This window comes from Lycorma delicatula, chromosome 5 (genome assembly GCF_047948215.1).
Source record: "Lycorma delicatula isolate Av1 chromosome 5, ASM4794821v1, whole genome shotgun sequence".
Taxonomy (NCBI): Eukaryota; Metazoa; Arthropoda; class Insecta; order Hemiptera; family Fulgoridae; genus Lycorma; species Lycorma delicatula.
In genome coordinates this window covers 2,736,525-2,758,760 of record NC_134459.1, presented here as the reverse complement: position 1 = coordinate 2,758,760, position 22,236 = coordinate 2,736,525, and the positions used below count along the sequence as shown (strand labels likewise).

General features: G+C 31.7%; 1 protein-coding gene across 2 annotated transcripts in view; it reads right to left on the bottom strand.

The window, feature by feature from the left end:
- The window catches only part of Prp3 (pre-mRNA processing factor 3), an 85,996-nt gene that overhangs the window by 25,513 nt on the left and 38,247 nt on the right, over nucleotides 1-22,236 (bottom strand). For both annotated transcript variants that reach the window (XM_075365529.1, XM_075365528.1), the window contains exons 5-8: nucleotides 14,993-15,178; nucleotides 14,422-14,610; nucleotides 8,917-9,077; nucleotides 2,677-2,762 (exon numbers count right to left, since the gene is read on the bottom strand). In XM_075365529.1, the coding sequence (XP_075221644.1) occupies nucleotides 2,677-2,762; nucleotides 8,917-9,077; nucleotides 14,422-14,610; nucleotides 14,993-15,178 (622 nt within the window). The remainder of the gene's footprint in view (nucleotides 1-2,676; nucleotides 2,763-8,916; nucleotides 9,078-14,421; nucleotides 14,611-14,992; nucleotides 15,179-22,236) is intronic.

The following is a 22,236-nucleotide window of genomic DNA, read 5'->3' as shown; positions in this document are numbered from 1 at the left end:
AAATATACTCTGGACTTAAAAATATATACGTTACATGGAGATTAATGTGGCTTCTGTAGAACATGATTGCTTTAAAAAAAGGAAATTACTGAAAGTTCTGTAACCTAAAAAATTGGCCAATGTTCATGAAATGGCCAGTCAAAAAGATATGTAACATCCTAAAAATTAAATAACTCCTGTTTTTAGCTCTTGAAATATGGTAAGACTTTAACAGTAAACTACCGGAAAGATTACTAGACTGACAAAATCTTCATAGGCTGTCTAAATTGCAGCTCCAAGTTTCATGTATTATTTAAAAAAATTTTTAAATTAAAATATATAATTACGTATATAATTTGGAATTTTCATTGTGCAAGTCAGTAATCTATATTAACTTTAAAAATAAATAATTGATTACTTTTTTAAATACAGTAGTTGTAACACACATTATAAATTGAATCTGATAAAAATCCTCTACAGTAAAAAAGATCTTATCAAGTTTTCAATTTGAATATAAGTTGCTGTAATTAGATTTTTTTTGTCCTCAGTCATTTGACTGGTTTGATGCAGCTCTCCAAGATTCTCTATCTAGTGCCAGTCTTTTCATTTCAGAATACCCCTACAGCCTACATCCGTAACAATTTGTTTTACATATTCCAAACGTTGCCTGCCTGTACAATTTTTCCCATCTTTCTGTCCCTCCAATATCAAAGCGACTATTCCAGGATGCCTTAAGATGTGGCCTATAAGTCTATCTCTTCTTTTAACTATATTTTTCCAAATGTTTCTTTCTTCACTGATTTGCTACAGCACCTCTTCATTTGTCACTTTATCCACCCATCTGATTTTTAACATTCTCCTACAGCACCGCATTTCAAAAGCTTCTAATCTTTTCTTCTCAGGTACTCCGATCGTTCAAGTCTCACTTCCATATAATGCTACGCTCTAAACATATATTTTCAAAAATGTATTTGACGTTTAAATAAATTTTTGATCTAAGAAAATTATATTTCTTACTCGTTTTACCTGTGCTATTGCTGAATAGCACAGACTATTTTAAAAGGAATTATATAAAATGCCAATTTTATGTAACTCCTGTTTCGTCCATCTGTAATAATTCTACTTTCCAAATATCAAAATTGTTTTAACTTCATAGTCTTTTTTCATTTTTTTTTATATTCAGTAGTACATCTACCTTATTTCTACTACATTTCATTACATTTTTTTGTTTTTGTTTATTTTCATGCGGTAGTTCTTGCGTAAGACTTCATCCATGCCACTCATTGTTTCTTCTAAATCTTTTTTACTCTCAGCTAGAATTACTATATCATCAGCAAATCATAGCATCTTTATCTTATCACCCACCTTACACTGATCCTCCATATCTAAATTATTCTTTAACGTCATTAACTGTAAGTTCAATATAAAGAATAAAAAGCAACAGGGATTGGCAACATCCTCGTCTGACTCCCTTTTTTATTACTCCTTCTTTCTAATGCTCTTCAATTATTACTGTTGCAGTTTGGTTCCTGTAGATCTTAGCAATTGTTTCTTCTATCTCCCTAACATTTTTAAAATTCTGAACATTTTTATTCCAGTCTACGTTAGCAAATTCCTTTTCAAAGTTGGTAAATGCCATGTATGTTGGTTTGTTCTTTAATCTTCCTTCTACTACTAATCTGAGCGCTAAATTGCTTCCCTTGTCCCTATACTTTTCCTGAAACCAAATTGGTCTTCTCCTAACATTTCTTCCAGTCTCCTTTCAATTCTATGTACAAAATTCTAATTAAGATTTTTGATGCATGAATAGTTAAGCTAATTGTTCTGTACTCTTCACATTTATCTGTCCTGGTTTCTTTGATGTCATAAAAATAACACTCTTTTTGAAGTATGATGAAACTTCCCCTTTTTCGTAAATATTAGACTTAAGTTTGTACAATTTACCAATCACTTCCTCACCTGCAATGCGCAGTAATTCTGCAAGTATCCTATCTATCCCAGGAGTCTTTCTGCCATTTAAATCCTTTAATGCTGTATTAAATTCAGATTTCAGTATTGTATCTCCCTTTTCATCCTCTTGAACTTCCTCTTCTTCTTTTATAATACCAGTTTCTAATTCATTTCCTCCGTATAACTGTTCAATATATACCACCCAACTATCAACTTTTTCTTTCGTATTATAAATCGGTGTACCATCTCTATTTAACACAATAGATTTTAACTTATAACAAAAAATTCTTCTTAACTTTCCTGTATGCTTCATTTATTTTACCAATGATCATTTCTCTTTCTACAATAAAAGTATACTACGTAACCAAAAAAATATAAGTTAATTTTTAGTAAAGAAAAAAAATGTAATAAAATGTTATAAAATAATGCAATGAGCCTAACAAAAGACAAAGTAAGCACAAACCCATATAAACATAAAGGTACTGTACTAGTTTCATCACCTAAGAGTTGCCAAAAAAGTCTATCTGCAGACACTTCACTTCTAGTGCTGATCACAAGCTGTGCACTTGATAGCGGTGACTAAACAGTCATATGGCAAATTGTATCCAATGCGCTATAATCAATTATGTAGCCGGTTAATGTTGTGAATACTTATTGCTATAACTAATAATTTCAATCGATCTAAAAACTATTATACCTTCACAATAATAAAAGAATAAATATATATAAATACTTAACAACACTTACCAGGTGATTTTGCTTGTATTGGATGTTCTACTAGATGAGTAATAGCAGATTCTTTAATACATAAATTACCATCTGCATTAAAATATCTGAGAACAAACATTAAGTACAGGAGTAGTTAATATTTACTTATGTTAAGGAAGATAAAATATAAATTAAACTTATTCATTTTTTAACAAAGGAAGGTAATAAGTATTAATGATATTTAAAATCAGAAGTAATATTATACTTCACAATGTTGTAATTATCTACATAGATTTCATAAAAATGTAATTATAGTTCTTCAACAGGTACAAGAAAAATACACAATTTTCTACTGATGTTATATTTTGTTGTAACAGTTTCAACAAATCCATATGTTTGATCAGTAAAGTTCCTTACTGATTATTTATTTAAAAGTATTCCTACTACTGTCTGATACCCCCACTAAAGCTGATTATTTACAGAACTAAATAAATCATGAATAACAAGCATTCTCTGTACAATATAACATAAATGACAGGGACAAAATCTGGTCACTGTAAATTAATACAGTTTTCAAATTTTAATTAGATAATCTTTTTCATTAATCTCATAATTCAATAATTAATAAATGACATAAGAACATTAATATAGATATGCTTATAAAAAATATATACAAGTAAATGCATAAAAATAGAAAACTTTAATGTGCACTTAGTAAAAACAGCCAATATGTTTTTACTTTCCCGTCTAATGCTACAATAAAGCTTTAGAAGGGAAAGTATTATAATCGGTCTAATTTGGGATATGCGGTTTTCACCGGATCTTGATGTTATGACACCCAAAAAACCCAAAAACTGGCTGAAAATTTTCCAGATGTTCATATGTACATGTGTATGTTCAGTGTCACCCTCTAAATCACCTTATATTTCCAGAATTATTCAACCGATTTTGACCAAGCTTAGTCTGATTACTTCTATATACATACATGACATTGATGTCATTAAATTTTCAACATAAAAGGTCAAGAGAGTGAGGCTGTAGAGCTCAGTATCTTGAGATTTCACCTAAAGTTATATGTTTCTTAGGCAATTTTGTTAACGATTAAAAAAATAACAATAGCTGTAAAAAAATCATTTCAAACTGATGCATCGATCAACTTTTAAGCTTAGCATTATTCTGGTACACAACTGCACTAAACGATGACTCACAATCAACTGAAAAACTGGAGAATGTTAATGTTTCATCCACGCAGACAAAACCAAAATCTCTACAAAAGAATCTACAATCAGTTTCACAGTTTTCTCGTAAGAGTAGAAGCACAATCTCATTATTTAATAGATATATCGCACATTATTAATTTTAAGAAGTTATATTTTATTTTTTTTATTTTTTAATTACAAGAAGCAAGGAGAGAAAAAAGGGAAAAGGAGAGGGAAAGAAGAATTTTCCAAAATGATAACTTTCAATGTATTCTGAGAAGCAAATGGGATAGAAGGTGAAAAAATTATTTTTTATTATAGTAAATTACATAACAATAGAAACGTACTGGGATCTACTCAACCTGACTATAACTAACATTCCCAAAAAAAAAAATTAAACAAAAACATGTTAATCTGAAACTTCAATGCTCAACTAGGCAGAGAAAGAGGATATCGTGACATCATCAGAAATTCTTTTGGGCCCGCCCAAAAGAAAACAAACAAAAATGTACAGAGACTTGCAATCTAATCTTAAAATCCACATATTTCAAGATGAAACCTCAAAAACTGAAAAACCGGGAATGGAAACACCCTGACTACACTAAAGAAGAATGGCAAATAGACGACGTTTTAATGGACAAATATCACCACAAGGAGATCTACAATGTCCTCCGAGGAGTAGACACAGGCTCAGATCACTATGTAGTCAATATTAAAATTAAATTTACTTCCCAAAGAAAGCAACAAAACTAAAAGAAAAATTGACCCTGCCCATGTAATCAAGAATGAAAATTACCAAAAATCAACAGAAAAAAAAATAATCATGGCTAAACTCAAGTTAACAACCTTAAACACACCGCAGAAGAATTAGCCCCAATAAAATACAATTTTAAAAAAATCAATGGTAGAATACCAATGATTGTAAAAAACATTAACAGCAAATGTGGCAAAACAATAGAGAAAAGGCATCAAGCATGGCTATTTCACCAATCCCAAAAATCAGAAACATCCTTACAAAATTTAGTATAATAAAGAAAAGAAACCACCCGAATCCTGAAGATAATAAAACTGCACAACACCATAAAGACATGCTGAAGTCAATAGAAGAAGAATTCAATAAAACACAGTTGAGAGACTACTACAAACCTTCAAAAATCAGCTCCAAAAATATGAACCATTACTAATAAAGATTGAAAATGGTAAACTGGCCCATAACAAAAAAGACAACGCAGAAATCCTAGCTAAATATGTCAACAAACCTCTAAATTGCAAAAAATTGACAAAACTCCTGAACTTCAACACCAACACCCCCCCAATAACACCACCAGAAAACATCAACCATCCCATAATAAAAGAAGTCTACCCAGCACAGGGCAAGATGAAGAATTACAAAGCAGCAGGAGAAGAGAAGACTTGTAGAGATCTGGAAACGTGCAGGAAGATCAGTAAAAATTGCTCTTCATCAACAGCTTGTCTATATTTGGACCAAAAAAGAGTGTTCCTACCAGAACACTAGATGACAGCCCTCACTCATCCGCTACACAAAAAGGCGACAAAACAAATAGGATCTGTTTAAAAACAAAAATTGTTAGGGACAATCACAGGGGAATCTCACTCCTAGACACAACATGCAAAATTCTTTCAACGATCATCCTCAATAGGATCGGTTTATAACTCGAGAAAGAACTAGAATACCAGTGAGGTTTCAAACCCTGGAATTTTCCAGACTAGATCATGAGCCTCAAGGTAATAATAGATTACAACAGGAAAAAAAAAGACATAGTGATAACATTTATAGAGTTCAAGAAAACTTATGACTACCTCCACAGAGAAGCCGCACTAGAAATTCTAAGACATCTCGGACAACATACCAAATTAATAAAGATGATAAAACCGACCCTCACAAACACTAGGTTGAAAGTAAAATTCACAGGCGAGCTCTCCAAACCATTTGAGATCAGAATTGAATTCTGCCAAGACAATAGGCTCTCACAACTATTATTCAACTCCGCTCTACAAATGGTAATGAGGAAATAGCTCAAAAAATGCCCCCTAAAGTAAAAATAGACCAAAAAAAATTGTCTTGGTTTCACACCGATGACTTGGCACTGCTAGCAAATGACATCAACGAAGCTAAATCACAGATATTAGAACTTCAAAAATTGCAAATACAGGTGATCTCAAAATATCATTTGAAAACACAGAAATATGCCCCAAAAACCAACACAATTAAAAGAAGTAAACATAAATGACAATAAAATCAAAATAGTAACCCGGTTTAAATACGTCAGAAAAATAATAACAAACAACCTACATGAAAAAACCTTGATCCAAATAAGAACAAACAAACTAGCTAAAGCTCATAAATGAACCCGGTATACGTACAATAAAAAGTACCTACCAACAAATGCAAAAATAAGATACAACACAGTTATAAAACCAGAAGCAACTTATGCAGCAGAAATACTTTTCCACCTGAATGAACAATCTGACAGACAGACTCCAGAAAATCAAAAGAACTGGAAGAATCTGCATCAATAAAAAGTACCAGAAAGACGGGCAGTGGTGGATTGTGTCCAATAAAGTTGTATACCAAGAGTTAGAACCCATCACAGGAGACTAGAATTCTTTGAACATATCATAAGGGTACAAGATTCAAGATCTCTGAAACAGCTAGTACCATGTGATTTTGATTCAAAAAACACCAAGAGAGGATGCAGATGGATCAGAGAAATAAGAAAGGATCTGAAAGAAATTGGCCTTTCACCAGAAGAAATCACATATGATAAAATTAAACCCTAAAATCAAGAACAAAAACACTCGCTTCACAATCACAAGAAAAACTTACAAAATGAACATTTTGAACACTAGAAAGAGCAGCACAAAGATCAGAATGTATGAAAATGTACTGGGAGGACCACAAGGCCCAAACAGTCCCATCGAAAACACTTGGATAATGAACTGACTAAAGTGATCCTACGCAGTAATAAAAGATAATAATAAATTATATAAATCTAATATTACCATCTTTTCTTTTAACTTCATTCTATTAATTTTTTTATTCTCTAGAGTGATTTATTATTATTATTATTATTATTATACATTCCACAAAAGTTAACAAATTTTATTTTTCGCAAAATTATATGCGAGCATTGCTTATTATAATAAGCAATTATGGCTTGGGGGAATCAGCCTAGAAAATCAAACCGTATATGAATCAACAGCGAAACTGAAATTGAATTAACAAGAGGATAGATTGAGTTATTAATTTTACTGAAAATTCAATTACATACTCATGAAAATTAGCAATTGAATGTAAATTAGGTAATAATTAATTAATCCGTAAGCACGTACTTACAGTTTAATGCTCCAAAGAATCAACTTGCCTACTTTCTGATTGCTTGTATGTAACTGCTTAAAGTACCACTTCAAAAAATATTTCTTTCTACAAAAGACTATATTCAGATAAATCCGTATAAAAAACTAACATCTTAATTAGTAAAAGCTTTTCCATACAAGGTTTGATCGGCCCATCAAAGAGGTTATCATTGCCTTAAGTCCCTTGACAATCATTACCTATCATCACCACATCTCTTTTACTTCTGTGTTGTACATGTGATTGCCTCTCTTAACACATTCACTGCTGATGACACCACAATGGCATGAGAAAAGGGGAATTGCTTCACGCGCATGTCGCCACCTAAGCGTCAAGGGTAAATAATTTTTCTATCCTCTCCTAATCTTTTTCAGCAACCGGTAAGGATTTTGTTATCGTGTATCAGTGCAGAGAAATGATTCTTCATTTTCGTTGTGCAGTTCATTGTTACCTTTTTGTTGTGTTATACTTGTACAGCTTTGTTCAACATAGATCTTTTTTTTTGCAACTTCTTGGATACTGTTTTACAGAAAATCAGGTTAGTACAATTTTTTTTTTAAATTCTATTTATCATATTTTTATTAATTTGTTTTAAAATGCTTAAAATTAACTTGGTAAGAAAAAATATTTAGAAATTTTTTTTTTAAATTCTTTAAAAATAAACTTAACTAAAAAATTATCATAGTAAAACATAAAAAATCCTAAATTATTTATAAAATTACTAAAATCATAATTTTGTTATAGTTTTATAAAATCCGCATTTGACTGCTTTTTTTAGACCCAAGTCATAACTCTAACTTTTCATTTTAAATTATAGAAAATTTTGTGAAGTATGATACACATGCCTTCATTTTTATGTTTTATTTAAATTTTCATTTCATACTGAAATATATATAATTATATTCTAATCGGTTTAGTCTTTCCTTTACATTTGAGAACTTTTAAAATTAAAAAAGTTAATTTAATTAAATTAAATTTGATTAAAAAATATATAGAAACACTTTTTTGTTGAGAAATTATATTATAATTTCAGTAAATTATAAAGCAAAAAGCCTGCCTAACATTGCTCTGACAGAATATTAAACCATACATTTTAAAAACCATCAAAAAAAGAAATGTTAAATATATGCCAAGAAGGCAGGTTGCACAGCTGTACATCACTTATATACCAATTTGCTGATGTCATCATCACATACTTTCACGGTTGCGAAAATTGTAGACTTAAAACAACTAGCTATATATGCTAGTGATACAATTTATTTAAAAATTAGCATAACATGAAAGAAGAGAAAAAAAATTCAGCAGTGAATGTGTCAATACGGGCTCCCCATCTCTTTCAACAGGTTTGAAACTTTTTTCTGTTTAGTCTCTGGAAGTACCAACAGGTATTACTTAAGAAGATGAATGAGGGTGATATGTATAAGTATGAAGTGTAGTCTTGTACAGTCTCAGGTTGACCATTTCTGAGATGTGGTTAATTAAAACCCAACCGCCAAAGAACACCGGTACCCACGATCTAGTAGTCAAATCCATATAAAAGTAACTGCCTTTACTAGGATTTGAACCTTAGAACTCTCGACTCCAAAATCAGCTGATTTGTAAAGTCATGTTCACCACTAGACCAACCCAGTAGGTTTAACAGGTTTGAAACTTAAATCCACAATAAACATCTTTATATTAAAATAATAAAAGAAAAATACTTACTCATCATTTTCTAGAATTACAGAATCCCACCACTCAACCTCTGGAATTTCATCGACTTGTGTCTCTACTTTTGGAGCAATTAAAGCAAGTTTTGTAGCCGATGTGATACCGGTTTTACGAGCGATTTGTGATATTTCACTCTGAAGTTTCTCTAACTGAGCCTAAACAAATATTAAATTAATAGAATTATTAATTTAATATTATTAAATTAATAGAATATTATTAATTATAGAATTATTAATAGAATTATAGAATTATTAATTTAATATTAAATTAATAATTCTATTATTAATTTAATAACAAAATTATTTTAAATTAACAAAAAAATAAACATTTTATTATATGAAGTAGCTAATTAAAATATAACATAGCTGTAACATGACTGAATGAAACAGTAAAGATGTATTACTAATCACACCGATAAGGTAAAGGCAAAAAATAATAATCACGAGTTAAAAAATCAGCATTACAGAAAAAATAATTTTAAAATACAATCTTTAGTTCTGTACTGTTCCTCAAGCAATAATTTTATTTTAAAACATATGAAGGTATAATTTTTTTCTCTAAATATTTATATATATATATATATATATATATATATATATATATATATATATATATACACAAACTTCATAAAATATAATAACTTATCAACCATTTATTTATTTTATCTAAAATTTAAAATCTTTAATTTTTTTACTTTAATAATTTAAACTTTTATTCAGTTAAATTAAAAATTAATTAAAATTAAAATTAAAATTAAATTTGTAAAAATATGACGTCAAGGCATAAAATCAAATTAAAATTAAAAATTCAAATTATAATCAAATAAAAATAATTTTAAGTAAAGCAATTATGCATGTTGTCCATTTAACTGAACTTCCTTTACTATTCTGATTGAAATATATTAAATTTTACATCACTATCAAAATAGATGGTGGTGCCATCTACTGGAGCTTTTAAAATAGTCATCCAATATTCTATCTGAAGGTTTTAAATATAACTTAAATATATAAATTAAATTTATTTTTACGTTTAAGTATATAGTATCTTTCTAAAATATCCAATCCCTTACTATTTGTATTCATATTATTTTTTTTTATTTCCAGTATTTTTTAAATTTGTCCTAATATCAAATATTGTCAAATGTATCCACATACCAAACAAATAACCACATAGTAAAACATCTAAGTAATTAAACATAATGATTCATCTGATTTATATAATTTGAGTGGTATTTATAAAATTGAATGTAATGATTGTGACCATGTTTAAATAGGAAAGACCACTAGATTATTTAAGGCTAGATCCTTGGAACATTTTACAAATTATAAAAAAGGTAAACTGGATTTCTCTAATGTATCTCATCATCTGATTAAGAATAAATATACAATATGTGATATTAGGATAAATTTTTAAATACTGGAAATTAAAAAAATACATTAGATATTTTAGACATATTAGACAAAAACGTCATATTTTTACGTATGTAAAAATTTGTACAATTTAATTTTTAATGTTAATTTTAATTAATTTTTTAATTTTATTCTAATTTTTAATTTAACTGAATAAAAGTCTAAATTCTTAAAATAAAAATATTAAAGGTTTTAAATTTTAAATAAAATAAATGATTGATAAGTTATTATATTTTATGAAGTTTATAATTTAATTTGAGATGAATATGTAATGCAGCTGATGATGCGAGTAAATCGTGAAAGCGGTCCTGCACATATAGTGGAATAAGATAAGTCACCCTACTTTATTTATTCTGTACTTTGGTTGATCTAATAAAATAAAATAAATATATTTGTATATAGTACAGAGGAGTATGATTCTTAAAAGAATTGATTTTTAAAAAATAAAATATATATTATAAATCTATCTATGAACCATTTTTCATTCATTTCTGACGATTCAATTTTAATTACAAACATGCTTAAGTTTGCAACCATACTATCAAAATTACTCAAAATGAGTACTTTACACAGTTCATTTAGCAAATAGAACGTAATAAATAGCTAAACACATGGAAAATATGGCACAACTACTTCATTAATGTGCAAGTTATAGATTTACCAACAAAAATTGTAATGAATCTCTAAAGTACTCAAAAAAATAATTAACACAAAGTGAAAAAAAAGATTAATATAAATAATTTAAGACCTACTTAATGCAGCGATTTCCAAAGTTTTTCTATATAAGTGTTAACGTTTTAGAATCCTTGGACTATACTTGTAGATTTATATTTTATAATAATGCAACTTAGTATAATTCAATGATTTCTTTTTAACAAAAACCCAATCCCTTTCAATAACTTTATCATGTGACATCATCATCATCATCACAAAGGACATTATGTTTAGTACTGAAGGATTCCTATTATCAGCAAGATAATAAGCAGACATTTAAAGCAAGAAATAAGTTAAAAGTAATTTTAAAAATTTGTGTATGATTGTGGTTTTACTTCTTTCCAGCGCTTGTGTTATAATCTTTCAACCGTGTGGAATTAAATCAGTGAATATAAGAATAGAGGCCGATGAAGAAATACTTCTGGGTAATGGTATAAGCAATTGTTATTAATAATAATGGAACAGGAAACAAAATCTGTGGAAAAAATGCGGGATTCTTCTCACACTTTTCTGTTATTGTCATAGAAAAGTTTATATTTCATAAAACAAAATTTCTATATTGTTAGAATATGGAAAGAGATGGCAGAACCATATGGAACTGAATTAGCAGAGACTATAACAAAAGATTATATTAATTTATTACCATATACAATTGTAAATTTGAAAGAATTAAAACCTGGAGATCAAAACTGAATGCTTTATGGTGAAAAATTGTTTAATTACATGTTTTATTAAATGAAAATAAAAAATATATAGAATACTTCTAAAATCACTAACTATAAAATGTGTCATGGAAGAAAAGTTTTTCAATTATATCTTATGAACCATTCAGTAAATAAAATTAAATTTCATCCCATATTAAATCATATTTCCTTTACTTTATTCCAGTGAGTTTCAATGTATTTGAAGATAACCTGTATGAATTAAGATAAAGTACAAGTACAAGGTCTGTTCAAAAAATACGTAGACCAACATCATAAAACAATATGTACTTTATCTAGAAGTTACTTGTCTGGGTCCCCTTCAAAGTACTCTCCTCCCCGACGCACACTCTTATCCCAATGGTGTTCCAACTTTTGGAAACAGTTCTGGAATGCTTCTTTTGTGATGTTCTTCAGTACTTTCATCGCATTTGCCTCAATCTTGAGAATCGTCTTAAATCTTCTTCCTTTCAAAGGTCTTTTGAGTTTGAGAAACAAGAAGTCATAAGAGCAAGGTCAGGTGAGTAGGGTGGGTGGGGAAGAACAGTAATCGAGTTCTGAGGGCTGAATGGGCTGGAGTGTTGTCGTGATAAAAAAACTTGTCACCACTCTTCCACATTTCTGGCCTTTTCCGCCGTATAACATCCCACAGACGTATGAGAATTTCAATGTAGTAAGTCTGGTTCACTGTGGAGCCTTGGGGGAGGTACTCGTGGTGGACTACGCCCTGACCATCAAAAAAAACTGTCAACATCACCTTCACATTGGTACGATCTTGGCGAGCTTTTTTTGGTTTGGGAGCTGTTTCACCCATCCACTGGAACGACTGAACCTTTGTTTCGATGTCATAACCGTACACCCGAGATTCATCAGCTGTTATGATCCTCGACAAGAACTTTTCATCTTCTTCTGAACGTTCAAGCAATTCTTGACAAGCCTGGATGCAATGGGCTTTTTGGTCGTCCGACATCAGGCTAGAACAAATTTTTCAGCAATGCGGTGCATCTTCAATTTTTTGGTCAAAATCTCGTAAAATGATCCAACTGATATCCCACACTCTTCAGCAAGCTGAATGGTCAGACGTCAATTTGCCCAAACCAGGGTATTGATTTTGTCTACATGCGAGTCGTCAGTTGACGTTGAAGGACGTCCAGGACGCTCATCTTCAATTGACTGACGACCATCTTTAAAATGTCCATGCCACTTAAAACATGTTGTACACTTCATAGCAACATCACCTTAAGCCATCTTGAGCATATCAAAAGTTTCACTCACAGATTTTCCGAGTTTAACACAAACTTTTCACAGCAACTCTTTGCTCGTTCAAGTCACTCATTCTTAAATCTGCCAAACGAAAAAACACACTTCACAAACGACCACACAGCTAAGCAACTAATAATGATATTTGCAATCAAAAAACTGCATTGTAATCAGCTGATCGAACATGTAGATCAAACATGACAGCTGTACGAACATGGCGATGCCAAGCAGATCTGACTGGAACCAAGCAACTCAAACAGTCGACGTATTTCTTGAACACACCGCATATAAAGTATTCTACTTTTGCTTGGTTTTCATGGAAGTAGAAGTAGAATTGAATGTTCCACTTCAAAATTAGTGTTTCAGTATATGTGAGAACAGTTTAATCAGCCGCATAAGAATTTTTGAAAACTCTCAGCATGTCTGTAATTTTAACAAAATTCTATTTTTTTAACAATTTTTTTTCCACTGAACCAGGTGTTTTATAAATTCAAGTAACAACAAGATGTAAAAACAATAATAAAGGAAAGAAGTCTCTATTAACTGCTGGAACATTAGCTCTCTGTGAGAAGCACATAGTCAGTGGTTCCACATTAAAACAGCTGAACAAGCAACCTAATGCACACACTGTATTCTTCACTAATATAAAACAATTGTACTCTTTTCTAACAGAAAAGAATACAATTTTCCTTTCCTGCCTGCATTAATAGGAATTTTTCATTCCTTCATTACCCTTTTTCCTTCATAAAAATTATGTATACATCAAAATGTTTTAAAATACATAATTTAGTGCAAAAAAGAATTCTTTACAGCAGGCAGAAAAATGTGTAGGCACAGCTTGTTCTATTGTAAAAATTTCAATTTAAAAAAAAGAGAAACTTCGTGACATTAGATCACCATAAGGTCTGAATCTACAAAATTCTGAAAAATCTGTTATAATGCACACAGTCATCGATTTTTAGCTCAAAACTACTTACTGTAAAGTAGAACTTTATCTTAGACTGGGTCTCATGTTGACTGGATACTTTGATAGGGTTTAGAGCAAAAGCACTCAGTCAAAAATGAGAAAAAACTTAAGCCAAAGGTGATAAAGTGTTCATCCTAATGTTTGGAATATGAAAGAACTAATTTTTTAATTCTTTTTGGAAAATCAAGAAACAATTATAATTAACATTATTCTAATTTATCATTTTTCCAAAGTTAAATCTGCAATGATTTGAATGTGTCAAGGGAAGAATAGTAAAGCTGCAATTCTGTTTTATGACAACATATGGCATATATTATTAACAAATAATTTAAGTTTAATGTTTATGTAATAAGTATTAACCACAATATCAATATGTGTATATTTAATTATTGAATGGCTCTCATACATATATTCTATAACAATAACTAAAATTAAAACAAAATATTACCTTCATTCTCATTCGATCAGCTAATTGTTGGAATTTTCCAGGTTCATGAAATCTTAATGCTCTTTTATTTCTTATACTTGGCTTTGCTCCAATTCTTGGATCAAAAAAATGACTGTCAGAAATATCTTCAACAGTTCTTTCTTGTAACTGTTGCCGGAATTCCTCTCGCTTTTTTGCACGTATATTGGCCTTAAAAAAAATACATATATCGGCATGAAACTCAAAATGTATCGATTAAAAATATAATTATTTTAAAAATAGGATTCTGTAAATGGATATTTACAGTGTGTTTAAACTACCAGTATTATAATATCAACTGGAAACAATCTGATAATTGATAAAGGATGAGAGGTCAGGAATGGATATAAATATTTAGCTTCTCAGGAACAAAGTTACAAAACAAAACAAATTAATTTTTCAAATATTGACTTCAAAACTCAGAATGATGAATTCATTATAATATACATTATACATGTATATGATTATACATTATCTAAAACTTAATAAAATATCAACAATTAATAAATCTAGCTCTTTTTTTATATAAAACACACTAAAAAAATTAAAATACCTTAAGTGTTGGTACAACATGAGTAAGTTGAATTTCTTTGCCGGTTATGTCAACAGTACGGCCCTGACTATCCAAAATAAGAGGTGTTGGTTTGTCAGTTGGAGCAGCAGTTATCACCCCAGGTGCACTGCTTCTGCTTGTTACAGATCCTAGGACACCTGAAGATAATTTTGACTGAATCTGAGCCTGTACGTACATAAAATTATATTATATACACAAAAATAAAGAAAAATATAAAAAATAAATATGAAAAAATTATTTTTAAAAATCTGTAAAATTATTTAAATATTCTAATTTAACCAAATTTTAAAAATTGAGCATCAATTTTATAAAGTTTTTCTTAATTTTTTATTACAATTTTTTAAAACAGGAAAAAACAACACAACCGATACATGTCTATTTTCTTGAAAATAGACAAGTGTAGTAGCCATGGGATTTTCAGTGTTTTTTTTAAAGAACACAATTTAAGTCAAATACTGTTACAGAAGGATGAATATGTATGATATATATTTTTACAAACTTATTATCAAGCAAAGGTTCTGGAAGGTTCATACCAATTAATAGACAAAAAATAACAATATTAATCAGGGCTCTAAATTATTCAAAGTAGTGAACGTTAAAGGTAGTTGAGAAATTTATCTTATTAACGATAATGGAAAAACTACATTGTTGAATAAGATTAGGCAAACATCTAACTACCTTATAGAATTTAAAATTTATTGAAAAGGTTTTGTCAAAATTAAAAATTTAACTAAATTTTTCTTTTAAGGAAAGGACATTTATACAATTGGTTGAAGGCTTCAAATCTGTCTTTCTTGAATCTTGAATTATCCTACAAAAATATTTTTTTATGTGTTTTGTAAATTTTTATTTAGTATAATTATAGTTTATAATTGCTTACTTGTATCTATCAAGTGTTTTTTTCTTTTACAAATTTCTTGTTTACGGTTAATAATTGGTCATTATGTTTTAGATTTTGGATTAATTTTTTTTTAACATTCTCCATTTCAAATTTATGTTTACTTAATCCCAATCGTAAAAATATGAATGAATTTCCTTCAAAATAAATAAAAGTGAAAATGATACTTGTTAGTTACTGCACCGCCACATTTTTTATGCAACTTCTTTGTTAAAAAACAATGTAATAAACAAAAAATATGTCTCAGCAAGTATAGGTTATGTTTGGTTGGGTTATGTTTATATACGTACGATTCGTCAGTACATATAGTCAACATTATCTAAGTGTTTTGTAATTCTTATTTTTCATTAAAAAGAAATACATTTTCCACCTTAAATAAACTTTATTATTCACATCCTCATGAAATCTGAAGAAGTTGCGTAAAAAAAAAGTGGCAGTGCAATAACAAACAAATACCATGAAAATTTCTTCAAAAAGCCATCATATTATGGACCGCTCTTGATATAAATACAAATGCACTATATTTTGCACTATTATTTTACACTTAGAACTACCAGTTACAATACCTTTAAGGTAGGCTACATAATGGGATTAGTAAAGTGTTTTCAAAATTCTCCACTTTAATTAAAGTACTTAATAAATTTTTTAAGTATATCAACCAATTTACTAGAAAATAAAATACTGTTATAATCTACAAGAAAAATATTTTTAACTGATATATTCTCATTTTCCAGCAACAAAATGAATACCTTTTTTTTAAACAATTTTCTGTAAAATCTGAAAAATTTTAAAGTATAGTAAACTCTCTCTATAACAAAGTTTTCATAATAAAAATTTCTCTGCAAAAAAAAAATTGTTAGTTCCTTCAAATTTCTACATCAATCAATGTATTTTAAACAATCTGCTCTAAAAAAAAAAATAGCCAAAATTTCCCACAAAGGGCCAAAATGCATCAACAACTATTTCTGAATCGATGGATGAGGTGTTTTTCAAGGATAAACGATCAAAGGTTATTAAACCTTGTTATTTGAACTGTTTGCATAGAAACAAATTACACTAGATCACAACTGTGCTCTTTCTATAAATTTTATAAATGAATTTTCCTTATTTGCAATATAACAAGGATACACCAACAATTCAGTAGTACAGTATACCTTCTTTTTGCTACGTATAAGCCAAAAATTTTATTCTAATCAGGTTGATAATAAATAACCTTGAGGAGATATATATCATATTGTATTGCAATTAACAATAGGAAATTCTTAGAATTTTATGACTAGTTAACAACTGCACTGCACAACTGCTATGACTAAAAATGGCTGTATCAGTGAATTTATGTTTCACTAATGTCAAATTTTGTTAAAGGCAGTCATATGTTAATTCTTAAAATTAAAATATATACAACTGTGAACTGTTTAAGCTTGTACTCTCGTATTGCCCACTGTTGAATAACACATGGTACTAAGTTTCCTCTCCCTGACGGGGAGTCTTATTTTTTAAGACTTTGGGGGTTGGCGTCCCCACGGGCCTAGCCTCTGCAGCTTTTCTTCCCGCTATACAGTGAGCTGCAGAACACTTTACACTATACACATATACTACACCAAGAACACTACGTAAATTACAACATACACACTTACACAACAACATCCTACATTGATATTTCTTACATTTACACTCAGTGGTGTTACGTAGAATGGCTCTACGAAGTGAGTCTCAAACGATGTTTTCTGGGCACTAAGGCGAACCCAGTTGTATTTAGCTCTTGATCCAGTATGCGTGCACTCTGCTGGAGTGGTCCATTTTTCGCCGGTACTTGTGGGACCAAAATTTCAGTTCCAATAATAAATACTATGATGGTTGGTGGTCCATCTGAAAAAACCACCAAATCTAGTCTTCTGAAGAGACCTCGGTCAGCTTTGCCTGACGAGGATAAAAGTCCTACTAAAGAGAACTGCAAATCATTAGACTTGAATTCTAAAAATATTAGATTCCTTGTTCTCCGAAATAATCAAGAAGGGGGCTCCCTCCAAAAGGTTTTACCTTTCTTAATAAACAAAATTATAACAGGTGGAAGTGGTTCCTTGAAGAACATCAGGAAATTATGTGACGGATCGATTCTGACTGAAACATTCAACGATGAACAGAGTCGATCTATCTTACGTCTCCGTAATATGGGTGGTATAAATATCAGTGCAGAATATCACAAAATGTTAAATACAAGCCGAGGAGTAATTTTTTGTCAAGACCTTTTAGATATGGATATCACTGAAATAGTTTCGTCCCCAAGATGTTGTTGAAGTGAAGCATATAATGAAACGGCAGAGTGGAACAGAAGAACCGACACTGTCTCTTATACTGACATTCAATCTCCCTGTTCCACCATAGAAGATTAAAGTCGGTTACCTCTCGGTTCGGGTACGACCATTCATACCCAACCCACGGCGATGTTTCAGATGCCAAGGATATGGTCACACTACAACATCTTGCTTGAAAATGGAGATCTGTGCTCGATGTGCTAACCAAGGTCACAATGACACTAACTGTGAAGAAGCTGAAAAATTTTTGAACTGCAGTGGTTCACAAACAGCCTGCTCCTGAGATTGCCCAACCTTTAAAGAAGAAAAGGCAATTCTCAAAATCTGTACTGAGCAGAAGCTATCTTTCCCGGCTGCACACAGAGAATATAAAAAGATAAATAATTCACGGAACCTGGTTAGTTAAACCAGATGTATCTTCTGCCACTGCTACATCGAAACAAACTCCTACAAATGTTAGTAATCAGCAGTATGGATCCTGCAATGAACTTAAAAAACTTGTTCAGATGCTTTCTGACCAAGCTGCTTCACTTACAGCCACTATTTCAGAGCTGACAAAGATGAACTTCATGGCGATCCCTACAAAAGTTCCTGTTCCCAAAGTCTTACCGGTACAGGCAGGGATTATCACAGCTGGCAGTAAGCCACCTAATAAGCTCCCTGTACAGGGCAACCTACATAACCACTCCCTCTGGGATGTCAACTGCAGCATCCCATTCTAATAAATCTCCTCCACCATCACCTCATGTACTGGAGGCTATGGTTGAAGAACCACCCGACCCCAGGGCATCGAAGTTCTTTAAAATAAAAAATACAAAAAATAAAAACCGAATCACGTAAACTAATTTTTATATAGTTTCCTAAATTTATTTATAATTTTTTTTTTATACTTATGAACATTATTCAGTGGAATGTTAGAGGTCTTCGGTCCCGCATTGATGATATTAGAGTACTGACGCACGCACATGACCCACTAATCATGTATTTCCAAGAAACTCATCTTCTACAACATGACCCAATAACACTCAGAGGGTACTTCTGTGAGAAATCGACTGTCTAGTAGACAGTAGAGAGAGTGGTGGAGTGGCTATTTTCATGAAAAATGGGGTGTCGGCTACAAGGATTCAACTAACCACTCTCATTCCTGCTGTTGCAGTAAAGGTCTCTATCCCCTTCAAATTGCATACTTGCAATGTGTATCTCTCACCGAACAATGAGTTCAGTGCTCTAGATGTCTCAAATCTCCTCAGGCAAATACCATCTCCATCGTTAATAGTAGGAGACTTCAATGCCCACCATATTTTCTGGGGCTCAATCTTCTGCTCCACTCGAGGAAATATAATAAACAGAGTGAGATAAAACTTGAACATTCACCTGTTGAATAATGGATCACACACATTCGTGTCTTTATCATCTGGTACTGTATCTAACATCGATCTCATCATATGCTCACCGAATTTATTCCCTCATCTTAATTGGTCTGTTTGTGATGACTTTCACAGCAGTGATCACAGACCAATTATTATTGGTTTCGGTGTAGACTGCGAGGTTAAAAGAAGGCCACGGAGTTGGATTGTTAAAAAGGCAGATTGGAATGGATACCATAAAGCCTTCCAATCACAGTATGACGATGGAGCAAACATCTTTGACCAATGTTCCTCTTATGTCCATGATACCTGAGAATACCAACAGATATATTTCACAAACATCAGGTAATCCTAGACGTCCTTCTGTTCCATGGTGGAATGGTGATTGCAAATATGCTATTAGGAATCGACGACAGGCACTACGCAAATTTAATCATAAGCCTACAGCTGAACATCTAAATTTATACTGCAGGGCTAGAGCGGTATGCCATCGGGTATTCTTGAACACTAAAAGGAGTTCATGGACGAAATATGTGAACACTATCACACGCACTACTCTCACGTCTACTGTGTGGAAAAAATCCGTGCAATTTTTGGATCACCGAAACAATCTATTCTCAGTCTTATTGATGAAGGAGAACTCCTTTCATCATCTTCAACTGTGGGAAATACTCTAGCAAAATCTTTCCGCTCGGTGTTTATCACTTCATCATACAATAACGATTTTCAAAGGTACAAGATACAGATAGAAGTATTATCATTAAACATTGGTGATTCAGTTGGTAAATTAAACACCCCATTCGTATTTAAGGAGTTGTTACACGCACTTAAAAACTCACATGGCACTTCCTCTGGATCGGACAACATTCGCCTTGCATGCTTTCATCACACCTCCCTAATTTGGCACAACATTTTTTGAATATTTACAAAGGTTTATTCTCCAAACAAGTCTTCCCACCCAGCTGGTCACAAGCATTTATTATACCAGTACTAAAACCTGGTAAAGATAAAACCAACCCCTCAAGAAACCACCCTATTTCTTTAACAAGCGTTTTGTATAAAATAATGGAGAGAATGGTAAACCGTAGGCTTACATAGTACTTGGAGACATGGCTTTCTATCTCCAGAACAGTGTGGTTTCCGACAAGGACGATCTTCCATTGACCATTTAGTGTCAATGGAAACAGCCATACAAAATGCTTTCCTAAACCGCCAGCACCTCGTCGCTATCTTCTTTGATATAAAAAAGGCGTACGACACGGCCCTTAAACCCCTTAAAGAATGGGGAATCAAGAGCAATATGCTTGCTTTTACCTGGGGATTCTTAAATCACTGAACGTGTCGTGTTTGTGTGGACGATTCGCTCTCAGGTAGTGTCATCTTGGAGAATAGAGTGCCTCAAAGTAGTGTATTAATTGCCACCTTATTTTCTGTAGCCATAAACAGTATTATCAATTGTGTGCAGGCTCCTGTCTCATGTTCTCTATTTGTTGATGATTTTGCTATTTACATTGCGAGCCGTTCAACACCCACAGCAGAGAAACTACTACAGAACACTATATCTCACCTTGAAGCTTGGTCCAGGATTACTGGTTCCACATTTTCATCCGACAAAACAAAATGTGTAGTCTTTTCTCGGCTACGAAACCCTTCTATTCCGCAAGTTTTTCTCAACGGGGAGCTAATTGCTATATCTCCTTAGGTCATGTTTTTGGGTTTATTTTTTGATAGCCGTCTTACTTATAAAATAATTAAAACAAAATGTTCCAAACTTTTAGATATGATGCGAGTCCTTAGTAACACCAATTGGGGTATCGGTCATTTATGATACATTTTTACTATTCCTTCGTTCGTTCCCATTTAGATTATGGTAGTGTTGCCTACTGTTCAGCTCATCAAACGGTGCTTAAAATGCTGGATGGTGTACAGTATGCTTTCCTTCGGCTTGCCACAAGCGTGTTTAGGTCAAGCCCTGTCGCAAGCTTACTTGTAGACTGTGGTGAACCATCACTCTGGGATAGACGAGACCAGCTTATTATCTTATTTTGCTCATCTCAAAGGACAGCTGAATCACCTGGTTGTTGACTCAGTCCTTAGAAATCCTAATTTAGGAAAGTATGAGGACCATCCACGTTGTACTGCACCTGCAGGTGTCTGTACCCGATGTCTGCTGCAGCATATAAAAGTTGACACACTGTCATTCTTTCCAACGTATCCATGCTCATATTCTCCGTGGGGAATAAATCTTATAAATTTTACTTTTGACCTTACGACATACCATAAACAATCAACACTACCTACTGTCTTCCAGCAAACAAATGTTTCAGTGTGTTCTCTCCAAGATGAACCCAGACGCGGTGGTATACACTGATGGATCAAAACAAAACGATACAGTTGGTTGTGCATTTGTTGTCAATGAAAGAACTTATATGTTTGGTCTCCCCGGTATTACGAGTGTGTTTACCGCTGAATTATACACTATAAATAAAGCTTTAAATATCATTAACCCTAAATATAGAAAAATTCTTATTTGTAGTGACTCGTGTAGTGCTCTCCAAGACTTAAAAAACATTTATTCCACACATCCTATCGTCATTGAAATTTACAACGGCAATCTCTGAGTTGAATAATCGCAACACAGAA